We start from the raw sequence: 20243 nt of genomic DNA, 5'->3' as shown, positions 1-20243 counted from the left end.
CCGATGGAAAGTGGAAAAGTGTTCTGTGGTCCAACGAGTCCACATTTCAAATTGTTTTTGGAAATTGTGGACGTCGTGTCCTCCGGGCCAAAGAGGAAAATAACCATCTGGACAGTTATGGACGCAAAGTTCAAAAGCCAGCATCTGTGATGGTATGGGGCTGTATTAGTGCCAGGCACCATTAATGCTGAAAGATACATACAGGTTTTTGAGAAACATATGCTGGCATCCAAGCAACGTTTTTTTTCATGGACGCCCCTGCTTATTTCTACAAGACAATGCCAAACCACATTCTGCACGTGTTACAACAGCGTGGCTTCGTAATAAAAGAGTGCGGTGGGAAAGAATTACACCTACAAAGCTTAAAAAATTAGCATCCTCAGTTCCCAAACGTTTATTGAATGTTGTTAACAGAAAAGGTGATGTAACACAGTGGTAAACATGACCCTGTCCCTGTTGTTGACCAATACTGGCCACTTATGCCAGAGTAGCATCTGCCCCATTTGCACACTGACTGAGGAGTATCTGCAACATTTGCACAATCAACATTGTCCCAGATTATTCCACTACTCATGACTTTAAACTGCATACACTCCCTGAAGTCTCGGCGCCCTTTGCACAATGGTCATTGCACCGGACTATTGCGAGATTAGTCATTGTAACTTTGCATCTTTTTGCACAATTGTCAAAAAAAAAATTATGTACCGGCATTACCAGATAACTAGCAACCCTTTATAGCTTAGTGACTGTTGTAACTTTGCATCTTTTTGCACAATTGTCAAAAAAAAAAATTATGTACCGGCATTACCAGATAACTAGCAACCCTTTATAGCTTAGTGACTGTTTTTCTCAATGTCTTTATGTCTCACAAGTGTTCTCTGTCAATTGACTGTCTATTGTCACACGAGAGCGGCTCCAACTACCGGAGACAAATTCCTTGTGTTTTTTGGACATACTGGGCAAATAAAGATGATTCTGATTCAATTAAATATAGGTTGAACATTATTTGCAAATCATTGTATTGTTTTTATTTATGTTTAACAAAACGTCCCAACTTCTTTGGAATTGGGGTTGTAAATTTCAGCTGCGGAGTCTCCTTTTACTCTCTGGTGGCTGGGGGGCTGGCATTGGGTCCCTGCCTCACCGGGTGGCCAGTTGTTTTTTTTCATGGACGCCCCTGCTTATTTCTACAAGACAATGCCAAACCACATTCTGCACGTGTTACAACAGCGTGGCTTCGTAATAAAAGAGTGTGGCGGGAAAGAATTACACCTACAAAGCTTCAACAATTAGTGTCCTCAGTTCCCAAACGTTTATTGAATGTTGTTAAAAGAAAAGGTGATGTAACACAGTGGTAAACATGACCCTGTCCCAGCTTTTTTGCAACGTGTTGCAGCCATAAAATTCTAAGTTCATGATTATTTGCTAAAAACAATCAAGTTGATCAGTTTGAACATTAAATATTTGTCTTTGTAGTGTATTCAATTAAATATAGGTTGAACATGATTTGCAAATCATTGTATTCTGTTTTTATTTACGTTTAACACAACGTCCCAACTTCATTGGAATTGTAATTGCCCACAATTGGAGTGCGGAGAGAGTGGCGACTACATCGGTTCCATAAGTGCTGTTTTTGCAATGATCCTCATCATCGCTTCTTTGAAAACCTCCCCGCCTGAAAATGCCTTCCTTTTCTTCAGTAAGCAGTGTGGAGTTCTAAATGAGGCTTCCGTTCCTTTTTGGGTATTTTTCACCGGTCTCGTGAAAAAAAAGACTGCTGTTTGTGGGCGGCGTGACGCAGTGGGAAAGAGTACGCCCTGTAACCAGAGGGTTGCCGGTTTGTATCTCCGCCCGAGTGCTTCTCGTTGTTTCGTCCCTGGGCAAGACGCTGAACTCAGATTGCCTACAAATGAATGCGCTTTGACGTTTGGTGGTGGTCGGAGGGGCCGTTAGGCGCAGAATGGCAGCCACGCTTCTGTCAGACTGCCCCCTGCAGGGCAGCTGTGGCTGCAAAAGTAGCTTACCACCACCAGGTGTCACTGTGGAGCGAAAGAATAATGTGTGAAATTGTAAAGCCTCTGAGTGCCTAGAAAAGCGCAATGTAAGTGTAATGCCTTCGACTTAGTGCACTCGCTGCCCGCTGGGTAGTTAGCGTGGAAGCTTGTGTTGCATGTTCTGAAACGTCTCTCCACATTGTGCCGCTTTGGCATCGCCGCACTCGCTCCACAAATGACACACGCAGGATTTTTCCTCAGTGGTAAAAAAGAACTCACCCTCCATTTTACTGTGAAAGATATGTTTCTGTTCTTTTGTCTACCATGTGTTTGGGCGGTTAAATCATAACGTGGCTGTGTCTGCTAGCTTCTCTCCATGAGCACTACGGTTTGGTCACGTGCTACAATACGACCGTTGAAAACTACTGTCTTTTTTGTTTTTTTATATATATATATATATATATATATATATATATATTTTTTTTTTTTTATTGTCACCAACTTAAAAAGAATAGCAATTAAAAATGCTAAACCTTTTTATTTTATATTTTTTAAAGAATAGCAACACAAAAAAATTAAGAAGCATCGCACTGGTGAACTATTTTTTATAACAGGCTGGCGGGCGACTCATAGGGTGCATGCGGGTGACATGGCGGGCACCGCAAACTGAGAGCTACTGCTTGGGTACTGATTAATGCAAAGGGCTACCAGTTTGAAACACACTTCCGAAATAAATTAGCCCAAATTACCATTAATAATTATTATTATACCAACTTTGTATGCTGTTATTAATAAGTGCAGCCATTTATATTTGCTATGAAATACGTGATTTAATTATGAAAATGTTGGCCTGGTACTGTATCTGCGTAAGCTTGACACTGAGTGTCGTCACGTCACTTGCGTGTGGGATACTTTTCTCCGGGCTACAGCTGTGTGAATGTACATTATTGAGAAGTTTGTTGAATATCAAATTTTTTACTGTGAAGATAACTTCTGGGAGATGACTGCCGTTGGTTAAGAAGCAAGCTAAAGGGGGGTCTGTATTACTTTGCATTGTCTATCCCTGCAGTTTTACGGTGTGGTTTGGTAAATAAAAATCTGTAAAGAAACTGGAGCAAGATCGATTCTTCTGAAATTCCCATCAGCACGCCGGCCCCCGACGCAGTTTCTGTTTCTCGAGTGGATCTGCTGCAGCTCAAATGACTAAAACTCAAGCTCTTGTATTTGTTTAAGACATCTGTGGTGTCCAATTTGGTTTTTTTAATCCAGAGCCCGGTTGCAGACACTCTATGGATTTAGTCACCGACTGATTTGTTTGATACCATGCAGTTAAACCAGGAGAAAAGTGTGAAAGAAACATCAAATTTACCGAAGTCAGTGAACCACTACAACAGCAACTTCCCTCAATGTGAACTGTTGTTCATTGACTGATTGAATGAATGCAGTTGGATGTTTGGTGGTGGTCAGAGGGGCCGTAGGCGCAGAATGGCAGCCACGCTTCCGTCAGACTGCCTCCTTGCAGGGCAGCTGTGGCTACATGAGTAGCTTACCACCACCAGTTGTCACTGTGGAGTCAATGAATAATGTGTGCGGTTGTAAAAGCTTTTTGATTTCCTTGAAAAGCACTAAGTGTAATGCATTAGTAATATTACTATTATTGTTGATTATGAGCAGTGTCCCAATATTTTGGAGTGCTTGCTTTGTAAGAATGGAAAAAAAAAAAGTCAAGTCAGTTTTAGCAACTGCTTCACTGACCTCTCCTCCCAGGACTCATTTCAATAGCAAAGCTCATTATTGCGTTCCCCCCACCCCCCTCAGCCACTCTCTGTGTTCGCACCATCTGTCCAGCAACCCTCCCACTCCCCTCCACTTGTAGAATTGTAAAGTTGTTTGGCAGATGCCGAGAAGTACTAAAGCCATTAAAGTCTTAAGACGTTATTCTGGCCTGCGAATGAAGCTGAAGCCATGTTCAAAGTGTTTTCCGAGCCCGTGTTGCCCCTCCCATCGGGCAAAAAGTCACAAGCTAAGTTGAGCTGACAAAAGCCAGACGACCGCCACGATCTCCGCGGACATTGTCAAGTCCTTTCTCGGCCACATCTCACCCCGGAAAATCCTGGCAACGAACCGGACTCACGCTATGGATGGAAAAGCTCCAAAAGGGTCGCCCAGCGGTTTCCATGCAAATACTGTCCCGCACGCTAAACAACTTCCTCCTCGACAGAACCAGCGGAAAACTGTCTTTTTAGAACCAGAATGGGACAATGCAGGGTCATTCTGAATGAATGCGGCAATGAGACTACACAGAGCATCTGAAAACGTGAAGAAGCGTTTCCTCATCAGCCCTCTTCCACCCGACCCCTCTGGTCGCACTACAACACACGGTCAATCGACCATATTTATAGAGCACTTTCACAACAGCCGCCGCAGCTGTACACAGAACATTACATAACCATAATCATAAAATAATTAAAAAACAAACAAAATCTTGTCCATTCAAAACGCACCATAGCTCATTTCACGTTGGCAGTTTCATTCCTTCTTGTTGCAAAGGTTGTTTGAAGCTGTTAGTAGATGAGACTTCTTCGACCAGTTCGATGATGCCAGGGACGCTGGAATTGAAATCTTGGGATCACACCGTGCATGACCTCACTCACGTTTGCTACATAAAACAAACAATCAAAAGCCGAAAATGTGTCCATTGGCCAGTAGCGCACACGCAGAAAGGAATAATTATTCAATTCTCCAGTGCCATTTCCTCATTTCTCTCGCTTCACTTTACTTCCAAGCGCCGACTCTCATCTGTCTCCGCATCTCCTCTGGGACGCACTCCGCTCCACGTCGAAGATGCTCGCTCAACAAAAACAAACACGGGCCGATCGCAATAATGCTGCCTGACCATTTAGGCGCAAAACAACAAGTACAGATATTCTCCTTCAACCGATGTCACGGCTGCAACGGGTCCACACGACGCACAATAAACACCAAATAAGAAATAAAGGTGGAAAAACAGAAACAAAAAAAGAAAAACTAACAGAGCTCTTGAAACAACTCAAATCCCATCCCATCTTTGAATAATTTCATTTTACTTTTTTTCCATTTTCTTTGGAGGCACCTCTCAGGTCACCATACAAGCATAGTAATCTTCAACTCCAAAGTCCTCATATGACATCTTGGGCAAGAAGTAGGACCCAAGCAAATAATGTCACTTCACGGGAGCCGAAAGAAGACGTATTGAAAGGAGGAGCTAATAGACGTGGCGCATTCAAAGTGTTTCAAAGTGTTTTGTGTCGCGCTGACCTTGAGGCACAGCTCCTCCCAGTGGCAGTCAAGGTGTCGGACGCGCTCGTGTAGAACCAGGACGTCGTCGGCCATCACGTACTGACTCAGGTCCGTCTTCATGGCGCTCAGCTGGCTCAGGCTGTGGGCCCAGTCCCGCAGAGCGTCCTCCAGACCGTCCTCCTCCTTCTCCTGCATACCATCGCACACATACAGGCGCAGTTAGGCTGCTGCTCTGACACCGCCTCTGCCGGTCTGGCAGAGAGGCACAAAGCGCCGGTCTTTTTCTCTGGGGTTAGGACAACCCGCCCCAAAGGGGATTACATGCAGCAGGCAGAGGGGGGGGGGGGGGCATGGAGGGTAGGCGTACGGCAGGAAGGCTGGCAGGAGGATAAAGGCTTTACGGGCCAGTCACGGGTTCAACTTGGCTTTTGCTGTCCCGTCCGTCTCCGTTGAGCAGGGCAAGATTTTCAAGTAACGTAATCAGTATTTATCATTTTTATTTTTCACGAACATGGCTATGGGAAAAATAGCACACAGAGAAGCTACTTGCACATTTGAAAAACCTCTAACTATGGCAAGCCTTCGCAACACTTCCAAGTTTGAAAGTTTGACGATCTGAAATTAACACTGTAGATGTCAACATCTTTCTGACTAGTCATAATTGCTTTTTGAATAGTTAGAACTTTCATTCGAGTTATCTGTAAAGTCATTGTGATGAGTCAAAACCACACATGGATATAACTGCAATCCACACTTGCCTTTTCAAATATGTACAGACATCCATAACTTCAGATTGCCGAGTTAAAACTTGCATTAAGATATCTGAAAAGGGAAATGTCCGTATCTTGAAACAAGTAGAGTTTTTGAGAATTATGAATACTCTAATTGTATATATCTCAAAACTGGAGTTAGCCATAGCTACAATTCCTTAGCAGCTACCCCTAATACACATAGCGGATATCTTCCACTGAATTGTAGATATCTGGATTGACAAAGTCCACACACAAAAGGCAAAAAATGACGTCATTTGTCCAAAACTATATTCCAGATACCTCCAAGACATATCCAGTGCAGCTGTTAAATGTTAGGAAGGCTTTCCATAACAAACAGATGAATGAAACAACTGCATGACAACCCATCTTCAAATGGTGGACCGTGGGCTGGGTTCGGACAACGACGCTTTCTCATGCGGAACCAAATGCAATTGCTGTAAAAATTAATATCACCTATATGCATCGTCACGCCGAGTGTGTACAGTGGGTACGGAAAGTATTGAGGCCACCTTAAAATTTTCACTCTTTGTTATATTGCAGCCAATTGCTAAAATAATTTAAGTTCATTTCTTTTCCTTATTAATGTACACACAGCACCCCATATTGACAGGAAAAAAAACGGAATTGTTGAAATTTTTGCAGATTTATTAAAAAAGAAAAACTGAAATATCACACAGCCGTAAGTATTCTGACCCTTTGCTCAGTATTTAGTAGAAGCACCCTTTTGAGTTAATACAGCCATGAGTCCTTTTTTTTTTCACACCTGGATTTGGGGATCCTCTGCCATTCCTCCTTGCAGATGATCTCCAGTTCTGTCAGGTTGGATGGTGAACGTTGGTGGACAGCCATTTTCAGGTCTCTCCAGAGATGTTCAATTGGGTTTAAGTCAGGGCTCTGATTGGGCCATTCAAGAACAGTCACTGAGTTTTTCTGAAGCCACTCCTTGGTTATATTAGCTGTGTGCTTAAGAGTAATTGTCTTGTTGGAAGGTGAACCTTGGCCCAGTCTGAGGTCCTGAGCACTCTGGAGAAGGTTTTCGTCCAGGATATCCCTGTACTTTGCCGCATTCATCTTTCCTTCGATTCCAACCGGTCGTCCTGTCCCTGCAGCTGAAAAACACCCCCACGGCAGGATGCTGCCACCACCGTGCTTCACTGTTGGGACTGTATTGGACAGGTTATGAGCAGTGCCTGGTTTTCTCCACACATGCCGCTTAGAATTAAGGCCAACAATTTCTGTCTTGGTCTCATCAGACCAGAGGATCTTATTTCTCACCATCTTGGAGTCCTTCAGGTGTTTTTTTTTAGCAAACTCCATGCTGGCTTTCATGTGTCTTGCACTAAGGAGAGGCTTCCGTCGGGTCACCATAAAGAACATAAAGCCCCGACTGGTGGAGGGCTGCAGTGATGGTTGACTTTCAAGAACTTTCTCCCCTCTGCATCTATGGAGTTCAGCCACAGTGATCTTTGGTTTTCTTCTTTACCTCTCTCACCAAGGCTCTTCTCCCCCGATTGCTCAGTTTGGCCGGACGGCCAGCTCAAGGAAGGGTTCCGATTGTCCCAAACGTCTTCCATTTAAGGATTACGGAGGCCACTGTGCTCTTAGGAACCTGAAGTGCAGCAGAATTTTTCTTTGTAACCTTGGCCAGATCTGTGTCTTGCCACAATTCTGTCTATGAGCTCTTCAGGCAGTTCCTTTGACCTCATGATTCTCATTTGCTCTTACATGCACTGTGAGCTGTAAGGTCTTATATAGACAGGGGTGTGGCTTTCCTAATCAGGTCCAATCAGTATAATCAAATACAGCTGGACTCCAATGAAAGAACCATTTCAAGGATGATCAGAAGAAATGGACAGCACCAGAGTTAAATATATGAGTCTCACAGCAAAGGGTCTGAATACTTATGGCTGTGTGATATTTCAGTTTTTCTTTTTTCAATAAATCTGCAAAAATGTCAACAATTCAGTTTTTTTTTTTGTCAATATGGGGTGCTGTGTACATTGAGGGAAAAAAATTACTTTTAGCAAAAGGCTGCAATATAACTGAATAATTTAAGGGGGTCTGAATACTTTCCGTACCCACTGTATATTCACTCCTACCGGAGGCCTTGTTGTGACCATGTGACCATAATGAACTAATCAAACTGTTTGCTTACCAGAAGAGATTTGCAGAATTGAAGACACAGTACGGTTTGCTCCAGAGTTAGTGAAGTTCACTTCAATAACCGAATATAAAAAGAAGACAGACCAGCACTTTTTTTCTTCTTCCGGAAGCCAGCTCAAAAGCGTTAAATGTAACGCATGTCGCATTTCTGTCTTTTTGAGACATTGATGATACAGACAGACATTTGTTTCTTTCATGGAAAACAAAACCTATTTGCAAAAGCACAAAAAAGGGGAAACGTGTCACTTGGATTTTTAGAAGCAGGTCTGCTACGCAAATGGAAACATTTTGAGGTTTGACCCTTCGCACTGAGAACATTTCCGAATTCCAATTGAAGATCCCTTTCATACGTGTGCCCGTTTCACAAAATGTTTGCCTTGTTTGCCTTATTAGGTTCACGTTTGACCTATTTGGGACATTTACGTTCTGACACAATCACTGCATGGAAAATACAACCTTAATTCCAATGAAGTTGGGACGTTGTGTTAACATGAATAAAAACAGAATACAATGATTTGCAAATCATGTTCAACCTATATTTAATTGAAGATACTAAAATACATCCAGAAACTAACCCTGCATGGGCTCAGGAACACTTCAGAAAACCAATGTCAGTAAATGCAGTTTGGCACTACATCCGTAAGTGCAACTTGTAACTCTGCTATGCAAAGCAAAAGCCATTTATCAACAACACCCAGAAACGCTGCCGGCTTCTCTGGGAAAAGAACCATCCGGACTGTTATGGACGCAAAGTGTTCTGTGGTCCGACGAGTCCACATTTCAAGTTGTTTTTGGAAATTGTGGACGTCGTGTCCTCCAGGCCAAAGAGGAAAAGAACCATCTGGACTGTTATGGACGCAAAGTTCAAAAGCCAGAATCTGATGGTATGGGGCTGTGTTAGTGCCAATGGCATGGGTAACTTACACATCTGTGAAGGCACCATTAATGCTGAAAGGTACATACATGACTTGGAGAAACATATGCTGGCATCCAAGCGATGTCTTTTTCACAGACTACTTATTTCAACAAGACAATGCCAAACCACATTCTGCACGTGTTACAACAGCGTGGCTTAGTAGTAAAAGAGTGCGGGTACTAGACTGGCCTGCCTGCAGTCCAGACCGGTCTCCCATTGAAAATGCGTGGCGCATTATGAAGCGCAAAATATGACAACAGAGACCCCGGACTGTTGAACAGCGGAAGCTGTACATCGAGCAAGAATGGGAAAGAATTCCACCTACAAAGCTTCAACAATTAGTGTCCGCAGTTCCCAAAGTTTTATTGAATGTTGTTAAAAGAACAGGTGATGTAACACAGTGGTAAACATGACCCTGTCCCAACTTTTTTGGAACGTGTTGCAGCCATGAAATTCTAAGTTAATGATTATTTGCTAAAAGCAATAAAGTTGATCAGTTTGAACATTAAATATCTTGTCTTTGTAGTGTATTCAATTAAATATCGGTCGAACATGATTTGCAAATCATTGTATTCTGTTTTTATTTATGTTTAACACAACGTCCCAACTTCATTGGAATTGTACAACAAGATAAACTCAGACCAGGTTGCTACTTCAAAGGCTCATTAGGGCTCATGTGTGTGTCTGTGACTTTCAGGTTGCATAACGAAAGGTTGGGAGACAAAAATGGTGAAAAGTTTCTGATTGAGTCTTTTCAAGTCTCCAATGAGGCAAACGAGCGTCCTTATGCAACAGAAAAACCTGACAAGTCCCGTTTCACAAGGCGGCTGGATGTTTGCTGTTCGTTCTCGCACCTGGTCGCCGTGCGTGCTGCACTCTGGCATTGCCTGGTTGAGCCTGTTCTTCATGTCCTTCAGCAACAGCATTTTGTCCTCCAGTCCGGCCTCGCAGCGATCCCAGTTCTACAAACAAGAGCAGGAAACCACACAATACTTTTCGAGCAATCAATAAAATAATCAAACACTGATTGGATTTGTTGGCGCTGGCTGAACTACTCAACAAAATGCATGTCGTCATCACACCACAACCAAAAAGTGACTGACGAGTCAATTCCATTGATTCATTTCCCTTGACGATGACTCCAAATGAACGGCAACGCCACATGCAGTGACCACTAACATGGTTTCATCCATCCATTTTCTAAGCCGCTTCTCCTCGCTAGGATCGCGGGCGTGCTGGAGCCTATCCCAGCTATCATCGGGCAGGAGGCGGGGTACACCCTGAACTGGTTGCCAGCCAATCCCAGGGCACATATAAACGAACAACCATTTGCACTCACATTCACACCTCCGGGCAATTTAGAGTAGTCAATTAACCTACCATGCATGTTTTTGGGATGTGGAAGGAAATGGGAGTGCCCGGAGAAAACCCATGCAGGCACGGGGAGAACATGCAAACTCCACACAGGCGGGGCCAGGAATTGAACCCCGCTCCTCAGAACTGTGAGCCAGACACTAACCAGTCGTCCACCGTGCTGCCAACATGGTTTCAATCTATGAAATTTAAAATATATATAATATGTACGTTATATTATATATATAATATGTACGTCTGACATGCGACGTGTGATACCCAATGAATAAAGTCAGCTTCTTACTTCTAGGAGTCATTGATGAGCATTGAGCAAAGCTGTTTCTTATAAGGGAATAACTCTTCGAATTTGACAAAAAAAAAGTCAACACTTAAGTAGGAAAGTCCTGTTAAAAAAGTGTTTTGAGAGACGAGTGTGTTTATGAAACGAATTGAACTCGTATCTCAAGGCACACCAACTTATCCAACGCAGAAAGTCAAGCGAAAGTATCTTTTGAAGGATAAACGCTCAAGTAAGGTCCAGCTTCCTTCCTGACAGGTCGACTTAGACGTTCGTGCCGATGTTACCTCCACGACGGCCTGGGTGAGGTCCAGGCAGCGGGTCAGCGCGCCGTGGAGGCGCTCCCAGTCGTCCTGCAGCGTCGCCAGCTCGGCCTGGATGGCGTCCTGCGCGTCCTGCTCGCCAGCTGCGGAGAAGAGCTGGCGGCCCAGCTCCAGCGTGTGGATGAAGCTGCTTTGATGGCGCCGGAAGAGCAGCTGTGTGTGCTGAACAACAACAAGATGAAGCAGCTGCGTCATCAAAGACGCAAACGCACTTGTTTGTCTTTGCTGTGATCTTTTTCCATTTTTGATTTTTGTCTTTGCTGTGAGGCACGCTGCGAATGCCTTGTCCCGCTTCGTTTATGACATCATGGTAACGCAATCTACAAAGCGCTTTCTGGACTGGCGAGGTGAATCAGTTCTCTGACCGAGCGTGGAACTCAGTTTCCTCGTACAGCGGCGCCTTGAGCTACGACTGACCGAACTGAGGAGTTTGAGATACGAGCTGTTTTTGCCTTGAATTGCGTTCAAACCTAAGATACGACTACCAGAGAAGTCAAAAGCACTAGTGTTCGCAAATCAAGTCAAAGTCCAAAGCACAACCCTGGTCAAAGTCCAAGTACTGAAGCCGATACCCTACTTAACACAAAAGGATTTTTTAAATCGTCAAAGATGTTTTTTATCTGTGACAGACTCCACAAATGAAAGATAAAAAAATCAGTATTGATCGTTCTGTGTGTGGTGTGCTCCGATAATTTCAAGACAGAACACCACACAGATAAAGATTCTGTTCCACCGCCGAGTCCTCCAAGGCAGATATCTCGCATGATCGCACGTGATCTCACAAAAACCGAAGAAGAAGAAACACTTCCGGATATGCGCCGATGTTACCTGAGTGTTGCTGACGCTTGCCTGAACCGGGAGCGTTGTAAAATGCCCTCAAAAAACAAGTTGCTTGCTGTCTAGGGAAGAGCCTAGACAGGAGCCTATCCCAGCTATCTTCGGGCGAGAGGCGGGGTACACCCTGAACTGGTTGCCAGCCAATCGCAGGGCACATGTAAACATTCATCCATCCATCCATTTTCTGAGCCGCTTCTCCTCACGCAGGTCACGGGAGTGCTGGAGGCTATTGCAGCTATCATCGGGCAGGAGGCGGGGCACACCCTGAACTGGTTGCCAGACAATCTCAGGGCGCATACAAACAAACAACCATTCGCACACACATTCACACCTACGGGGCAATTTACAGTTGTAAATTAACGTACCGCGCATGTTTTTGGGATGTGGGAGGAAACCGGAGTGCCCGGACGAAACCCACGCAGGCACGGGGAGAACATGCAAACTCCACAGCGGGGCCAGGGATTGAACCCCGGTCCTCAGACATGTGAGGCAGATGCTCTAACCAGTCATTCACCGTGCCATGTAAACATTCATCTTTTGGTTTTCTCGCCGCCCACAAACATGGAATGGGCTGACATTTTGCCCTCACTAGCTTTGTGCCGCTGTAGTAATGCAGATTAAAGGGGCGTGTCCTATTTACCTATTGTTCATATCGATAATACATGCACTTGACAGGCTTATTTCTAGTTTTTCAGCATTCGGGTTCGGTTTCAACCCAGTTTCATGTCTTTTATGTCGTGTCATCGCTAACCTTAGAATGTTTATTGTAACGTGTTCATTTTTAAAATGTAAGGAGAAGAAAGCACAGATATTTGTGTTTAAAGGTATGGAGTAAAAGTAAAAAGTCACCAGAAAAATATTAAGTAATTAATTACTCAAGTAAAGTATTGGAGTATTGTGTTGGAGCGGCAACTGGGGCTCTCCTTGCCCACATGCCAGGGCATCACGCTACCTTCACTGAGGAGTGTGGCTCTCCTTGCCCACATGCCAGGGCATCACATTACCTTCATTGAGGTGTGTAACTCTCCTTGCCCACATGCCAGGGCATCACGCTACCTTCATTTAAGAGTGTGGCTCTCCTTGCCCACATGCCAGGGCATCACACTACCTTTATTTAGGCGTGTAACTCTCCTTGCCCACATGCCAGGGTATCACGCTACCTTCATTTAAGAGTGTGGCTCTCCTTGCACACATGCCAGGGCATCACACTACCTTTATTTAGGGGTGTGGCTCTCCTTGCCCACATGCCAGGGCATCACGCTACCTTCATTGACGTGTGTGGCACTCCTTGCCCACATGCCAGGGCATTACGCTACCTTCATTTAGGGGTATGGCTCTCCTTGCCCACAAGCCAGGGCATCACGCTACCTTCATTGAGGTGTGTGGCTCGTTGCCCACATGCCAGAGCATCACGCTACCTTCATTGCTCCGATATTTTTCTTCACATCACTTGAGTGGCTGTGTATCTGAAGCTCGCCAAACACTACCTCCCCCCCCCCCCACCCACCCCAAAAAGTGACAGCTTTTAACTTGAAAAACTCATAAGCTGGAGCACTCGTAAGTCAAGGCACCACTGTGTTTTGTCTATACGAACGATTTGCTAATTGTAGCTAACCCTAATGTGGTTCAGTTGGTCTTTTCATGAGTGAAAGTGTGGTCTTAGACCTGCTCCATGTGTAAAGTTCTTGTGTTGGGATTTGGCATGATAGAAAATCATTTCAATTTAATTGAAAATGTGAAGCGCGCGCACCTGCAGCTGTCGCAGAGATAGCCGTAAGATCCGCAGGCCGCCGGGCCCGGCTCCCGGCAGGAGGTTCTGCGTGTGGGCCAGGAAGCGCTGGAGCTTGCGGAGGCCGCGGTGGTACTGGTGCCACCGCTGGACCAGGCCCTCCACCAGGGAGCGCTGCCGCTCGGCCCCCTGGGCCGCGCCACGCCACTGCTCGCGCAGCTGCGTCAGCTTCAGGATGAAGTCGCTCCTGTTGGGAAGACGTTTGAACGTGCGACACCCACTTGTCACCGGGGGGGGGGGGGGGGGGGGGGGGGGGGGGGGTGTCATGATCTGTGCTTTGTTTAGCTCTTGGTTTGACTTTGGAACTGACCATTTATGTTTCCTGAAGGGATTTTGTCATCAGCAGGCTTTCGACGTCTGTCTTGTTTTCTCTATCTGCTCATTATGGGCCATATTATGACTCTTTCTTTTTTTTAAGTCACCTCTCATCTACCCCTAGAACAAATGTATATTTATAGAGCATCAAAGCTTACCATGAAAGAGCACAATTTTATCACCACTGTAAAGTGCGAGAGAAACACCAGTTTTTTACCTTTGAGAACTTTAAAACCCTTAAAAGCTTTATTTGTAGAAGTTTGTTCAACCCATTTACCATTCCCTTCGAGGGTGAGATCCACCATACTACGTTTGGACAAAATACAATATCTATAAAAGGCTGTCCCAATAAGGGAAACATCAAACGTCAACTAAAAAATGGTTCTTCAACCAAAATGTGAACACTAATTATATTATTGTGCATTTTATTTTTGCTCTTTTTGTACTTAACTTGTATTGCACTTTTGTATTGAAGGGTTTATTGCCAATATGGGTTACGTTTTTTGTTTTGGGGACTACGGATGGAAATTCGCGCTGTGCTGAATCTGGCACTTCTACAGTTTTATCATGTACTTGTTGAATGTGTTTCATTAAGATGATAAATGCTGTGTGTTTCTTTTGCTAGATCTCGGTCCTGAACATATTTAACTTTATTGGAAAGTATTGTATGATATTGATAAAGCTGAAAGTATAAAATTAATCTGGTTATATAAACGTTTATATTTTGTGTCCTGAAGGTTAATTCGAATCTAAAAAGGTGAGTCGCCGCCTTCATTTCCAAATTTAGTTGTTAAAAGATCATATTTAAAGCTATTATAATTTGTGTAGTATGCTTATATGCTTTGTAACTGAGTGAGGTTTGTATAGATAGTAAAGAGTAAAATAATCGCAAGTTTGGCGCAGCTGGCATTTTCTGTTTTCACGGAGACTCCCCAGAAACTGTTTTGCCGCCGTTTTTAGGCACTTTTGTTTGACGTCGCCGCACTGCATGTGTGTGTACTGTACGTGGTAGAGATAGTAGAGAGAGAGAAATGTATTGTGAGAGTTGTATTCGTGGTCAATTAGTGTTGTGTAAGCACTACTACTGTACAGATTGTGTGATGTATGGCTATGTGTAATGGTATATTATTTATTCTGTGAATTATAATTTTTTTATTGTATATATGAGAGCGGCACGCTAGCCGACTGGTTAGCATATCTGCCTCACAGTTCTGGGGACTGGGGTTCAAATCCCGGTCTCGCCTGTGTGGAGTCTGCATGTTCTCCCCATGCCTGCGTGGGTTTTCTCTGGGTACTCCGGTTTCCTCCCACATCCTAAAAACATGCCTGGTAGATTAATTGAACTCTAAATTACCCGTAAGTGTGAATGTGAATGGTTGTTTGTTTCTATGTGCCCTGCGATTGGCTGGAGACTGGTTCGGGGTGTAGCCCGCCTCCCGCCCGAAGATAGCAGGGATAGGCTCCAGCAGCCCGCTACCCGCGTGAGGATAAGCGGTCAAGAAAATGAATGAATGAATAAATGTATATATGAGATATTTGAGTTATTATTGAGAAATAAACGCTGTGGCTGATTGATTAACGTGTCCTCGTTTGTCCACAGGTACGTTAAAAAAAAGTTAATTTTAGCTAGATCTCAGACCTAAACATGTTTAACGTTATTGGAAAGTATTGTATGGTGATATTGATTAAGCTGAAAGTGTAAAATTACTTGGGTTATGTTAATTTGAATGGAAAAAGGTGAGTCGCCACCTTCATTTCCAAATTTTGTTGTTAAAAGATCATATTCAAAGCTATTATAAGCTGTGTAGTGTGCTTATATGCTTTGTAAATGATTGATGTTCGTATAGACCGTGTAAATATTAAAATAATTGCAAATCCAAGTTTGGCGCAGTTACGTACCTTGAGTACCTTTCTATTCCTTTGTGAAATTAAATACCCCCCTAAATAAACCAGGCACTCCTGCTTGCGTCCACCTGCCAGTCTCCAGAACACCATCGTGACTGACACCCCCAACCGTGACACAATTCTTGATTAAGGTGTCCTTTGTCTCGTGTTTGTCACCTATCGTCCACGTCTCCTCTCTGCAGTAGGCGAAGCGCGTCGGAGATGACGGAATGAAGCATCTGGTGGCCCATGGACATCTCCGCCTGGAAGCGCTGAGACATCAACACCACAAGGTTCGCCAGACCTTTTTTGCAATGACATGGTAGAGGCGCGGCGCAAGGACGGTGCGGCGCGAGGACGGTGCGGCGCGGTCACCTTGTGAGCGCACAGCTGCTGCCTGAGTCCGGCGTATGATCCCGACACGTCCACGGCCACACGCTCCTCCATCCTCTGCAAGAACGACATCCAGCTCTCGCACTTTTGCTCGAAGCTCTGATGGCGCAACGCCTCCGTCTGCAGCTCACTAGTATCACGTAAAAACCAACATAATGCATCCAAAAGTCACATTATAGATATAGAAACTCATTGACTGCCGTGAACGTTTCTGTGTCAAATGGAATTCAAGCTGCTACCGAAATATGTATTCGTCAAGTACATTTTTCAACAGATACACCATGTAAAAAGAGGGATTTGCCCAGCTTCTCTGTGAAATTCAAGCATCCAACTAGCTGTAATGAGGACCAGATCCCAGTAGATGGCAGCGTTGCATCACTTTGAGATCACCACCACTTTTGAGTAGAAGATAAAGATTAGGCAGTGAATCTTGTCACATCAATTAGGAGGGAGAGAAATGCAAACAAGTTTAGGCACCTGACACACCAAGAGTATAAATATGTATAGTATAAACGGATTATGTGTAATGAGGTTAATTAGTAGAAAGTGTGTTGCGATGGTGAGAAAAGATGACTGAATGTGAATGGCAACGCCAAGTAAAGAAACCACTGACATTCGATTCGAGGGATACTGTGAGTCAACGGTGCCTTAGTTTTACATCTGTTAAAAAAAATATATATATATATTTTGCCATCGAAAGCCCTTTCTCAGTCTTGTTTTTGTTGTTTTACTGTTTGCTGTGTCACAAAAGAGCTGTTCTGCTCGAATCAGAAAGTGATGTTTCTGGTGAAAGCAACCCACGTTCTACTGCGGATTACTAAATAACGGAAAAAGCTAGAAACAAACTTTGTTTTGCCTGGCGAAAGAAGAGAGTCTAGTTGTTCTTTTAGTATAGTAGGTTTGGTGCTTCTATTGACACAGAACACAATATTCTTTGGGTCTTGAAAGATCAGTCAAAATGCTCTAAAAAGGCTGCCAGTCAATAAGTTCATGTTTAAACCAGACGCTAGGGGCCATAAGCTAGCGTATTTGTAGTGCCGTTCCCAAGAAGGGGGATTGTAAATGTCAAATTGGTCTCCACCTTCAAGGTGCCCAGCCAGATCTTGGTGACCTCCTACACGCTGTCTCAGAGTTTCGTCCTCCATCCACCTCACCGTTCCTCACCGACAGTTTTCAGCCACTCTGTCCCCTGTCTTTTGAACCCACTACCCAACACAGATTCTTGAAACTCTTCAAATCCAAACTCACGTATTCCGTACTGCCCACTCAAGTGAACATTTCCCATATCATTTGCCAATTTAATTGAGGTTTTATGTTGTATTGTTTCAATTATTTTAACTATGTTTAAAATTAAATGTTCACGTTTTCTGACCCCACTTGAGCCGTCACCTTATCGTGGTGGAGGGGTTTGTGTGTCACAATGATCCTAGGAGCTAAGTTGTCTGGGGCTTTATGCCCCTGGCAGGGTCACCCATGACAAACAGGTCCTAGGTGAGGGACCAGACAAAACACGGCTCAAAGACCCCTTATGATGACGACAAACGATGGACTCAGTTTTCCCTTGCCCGGACCCGGGTCACCGGGGCCCCCTCTGGAGCCAGGGCTGGAGGTGGGGCTCAAAGGCGATCGACCGGTGGCCGGGCCTGCAACCGTGGGGAACAGCCTGAAAGGGTAACGTGGGTCCCCCTTCCCATGGGCTCACCACCTGTGGGAGGGGCCATAGGGGTCGGGTGCAGTGCGAGCTGGGCGGTGGCCGAAGGCAGGGACCTTGGTGATCCGATCCCCGGCTACGGAAGCTGGCTCTAGGTACGTAGAATGTCACCTCTCTGGCAGGGAAGGAGACCAAGCTGGTGTGTGAGGTCGAGAACTTCCGAATAGATATAGTCGGACTTGCCTCCACACACAGCTTGGGCTCTAGAACCAGTCCTCTTGAGAGGGGTTGGACTCTCTTCCACTCTGGAGTTGCCCACGGTGAGAGGCGCCGAGCAGGTGTGGGTATACTTATTTCCCCCCGGCTCGACGCCTGTACGTTGGGGTTCACCCCGGTGGACGAGAGGGTAGCCTCCCTCCGCCTTGGGGTGAGGGGACGGGTCCTGACTGTTGTTTGTGCCTATGCACCAAACAGCAGTTCAGAGTACCCACCCTTTCTGGAGTCTTTGGAGGGGGTGCTGGAGAGCGCTCCCGCTGGCGACTCCATCGTTCTGCTGGGGGACTTAAATGCTCACGTGGGCAATGACAGTGAGACCTGGAAGGGCGTGATTGAGAGGAACGCCCCCCCGATCAGAACCTGAGCGGTGTTCTGTTATTGGATTCTGTGCTCATCACGGATTTTCCATAACTAACACCATGTTCAAGCATAAGGGTGTCCAAACGTGCACTTGGCAACAGGACACCCTAGGTCGCAGTTCGATGATCGACTTTGTGGTCGTGTCATCGGACTTGCGGCCGCATGTCTTGGACACTCGGGTGAAGAGAGGGGCAGAGCTATCAACTGATCACCACCTGGTGGTGAGTTGGTTCCGATGGTGGGTGAAGATGCCGGTCCGACGTGGCAGGCCCAAGCGTATTGTGACGGTCTGCTGGGAACGTCTTGCCGAATCCCCTGTCAGAAGGAGTTTCAACTCCCACCTTCGACAGAACTTTGCTCATGTTCCGGGTGAGGCGGGGGACATCAAATCAGAGTGGACCATGTTCCTCTCCTCCATTGCTGAGGCGGCCGACCAGAGCTGTGGCAGTAAGGTGGTCGGTGCCTGTCGTGGCGGCAATCCCCGAACCCGTTGGTGGACACCAATGGTGAGGGATGCCGTCAAGCTGAAGGAGTCCTATCGGGCCTTTTTGGCCTGTGGGACTCCTGAGGCAGCTGATGGGTACCGGCTGGCCAAGCGGAATGCAGCTTTGGTGGTCGCTGAAGCTTAAACTCGGGTATGGGTTGAGTCCGGTGATGCCATGGAGAAAGACTTCCGAACGGCTTCAAGGAAATTCTGGTCTACCATCCGGCGTCTCAGGAGGGGAACGCAGTGCACTATCAACACTGTGTATAGTGGGGATGGGGCGCTGCTGACCTCGACTCGGGACGTTGTGAGCCGGTGTGGAAAATACTTCGAAGACCTCCTCAATTCCACCGACACGCCTTCCCATGAGGAAGCAGAGTTTGGGTTCTCTGAGGCGGTGTTAAATGTATTGTAGAAGTTATAATTTATTTGCTAAGCTTGCATTCGTATTATGGACGATTTTCAGAAAGGAAGATGTGTCGCCTTCAAGAAGATGACTCAGCAGGAATCATCCGATAGAAGGGCGCCTTGACCAAGGACGTGGCCGGGAACGTGGCAGGTGTTGGTCTCATGTCTTCACCTTGAAACCCTCCCCTTAGTGTGTTGTGTCTTGTAGCTTAGTATGTTATGTCTTGTAAAACCTCCCTATTTCAAATAAATACAAGAGCGACGGGAGAGATTGTTTAGAGGGTGATGAGAGGCTGTAATCTGAACAATCTCCCATATGCCCTCCTCATGAGCAAAAGAAACCAGCGTCTTCATTCCTTTTGTGTCTATTTTTATAGGTGTTGGGTGAGATAAATCCAACAGGCGGGCTCTCCTATCTCTGGGGTTGAGGTCACCGAGGTGGTTAAAAAGCTCCTCGGTGGCAAGTCCCCGGGGGTGGATGAGATTCGCCCGCAGTTCCTAAAGGCTCTGGTACGGGCTGTTCGGTCCCTGTACGACCGGAGTCAGAGTTTAGTCCGCATATCCGGCAGTAAGTCAGGCTCGTTCCCGGTGAGGGTTGGACTGCACCAAGGCTGCCCTTTGTCACTGATTCTGTTAATAGCTTTTATTGACAGAATTTCAAGGCACAGCCGAGGCGTAGAGGGGGTCCGGTTTGGTGGCCTCTTGGGGTCTTGTTCACGAGTGAGGGAAGAATGGAACGGGAGATCG

General features: G+C 45.5%; 1 protein-coding gene across 1 annotated transcript in view; it reads right to left on the bottom strand.

The window, feature by feature from the left end:
• The window catches only part of LOC133401966 (nesprin-2-like), a 77569-nt gene that overhangs the window by 33267 nt on the left and 24059 nt on the right, over positions 1-20243 (bottom strand). Inside the window, exons 23-28 of the mRNA XM_061675500.1 lie at positions 16300-16447; positions 16102-16196; positions 13687-13912; positions 11064-11261; positions 9980-10087; positions 5292-5462 (exon numbers count right to left, since the gene is read on the bottom strand). Coding sequence (XP_061531484.1) covers positions 5292-5462; positions 9980-10087; positions 11064-11261; positions 13687-13912; positions 16102-16196; positions 16300-16447 — 946 coding nt within the window. The remainder of the gene's footprint in view (positions 1-5291; positions 5463-9979; positions 10088-11063; positions 11262-13686; positions 13913-16101; positions 16197-16299; positions 16448-20243) is intronic.

This window comes from Phycodurus eques, chromosome 4 (assembly GCF_024500275.1).
Source record: "Phycodurus eques isolate BA_2022a chromosome 4, UOR_Pequ_1.1, whole genome shotgun sequence".
Lineage (NCBI taxonomy): Eukaryota > Metazoa > Chordata > Actinopteri > Syngnathiformes > Syngnathidae > Phycodurus > Phycodurus eques.
This window is presented reverse-complemented; position numbering and strand designations above follow the sequence as displayed.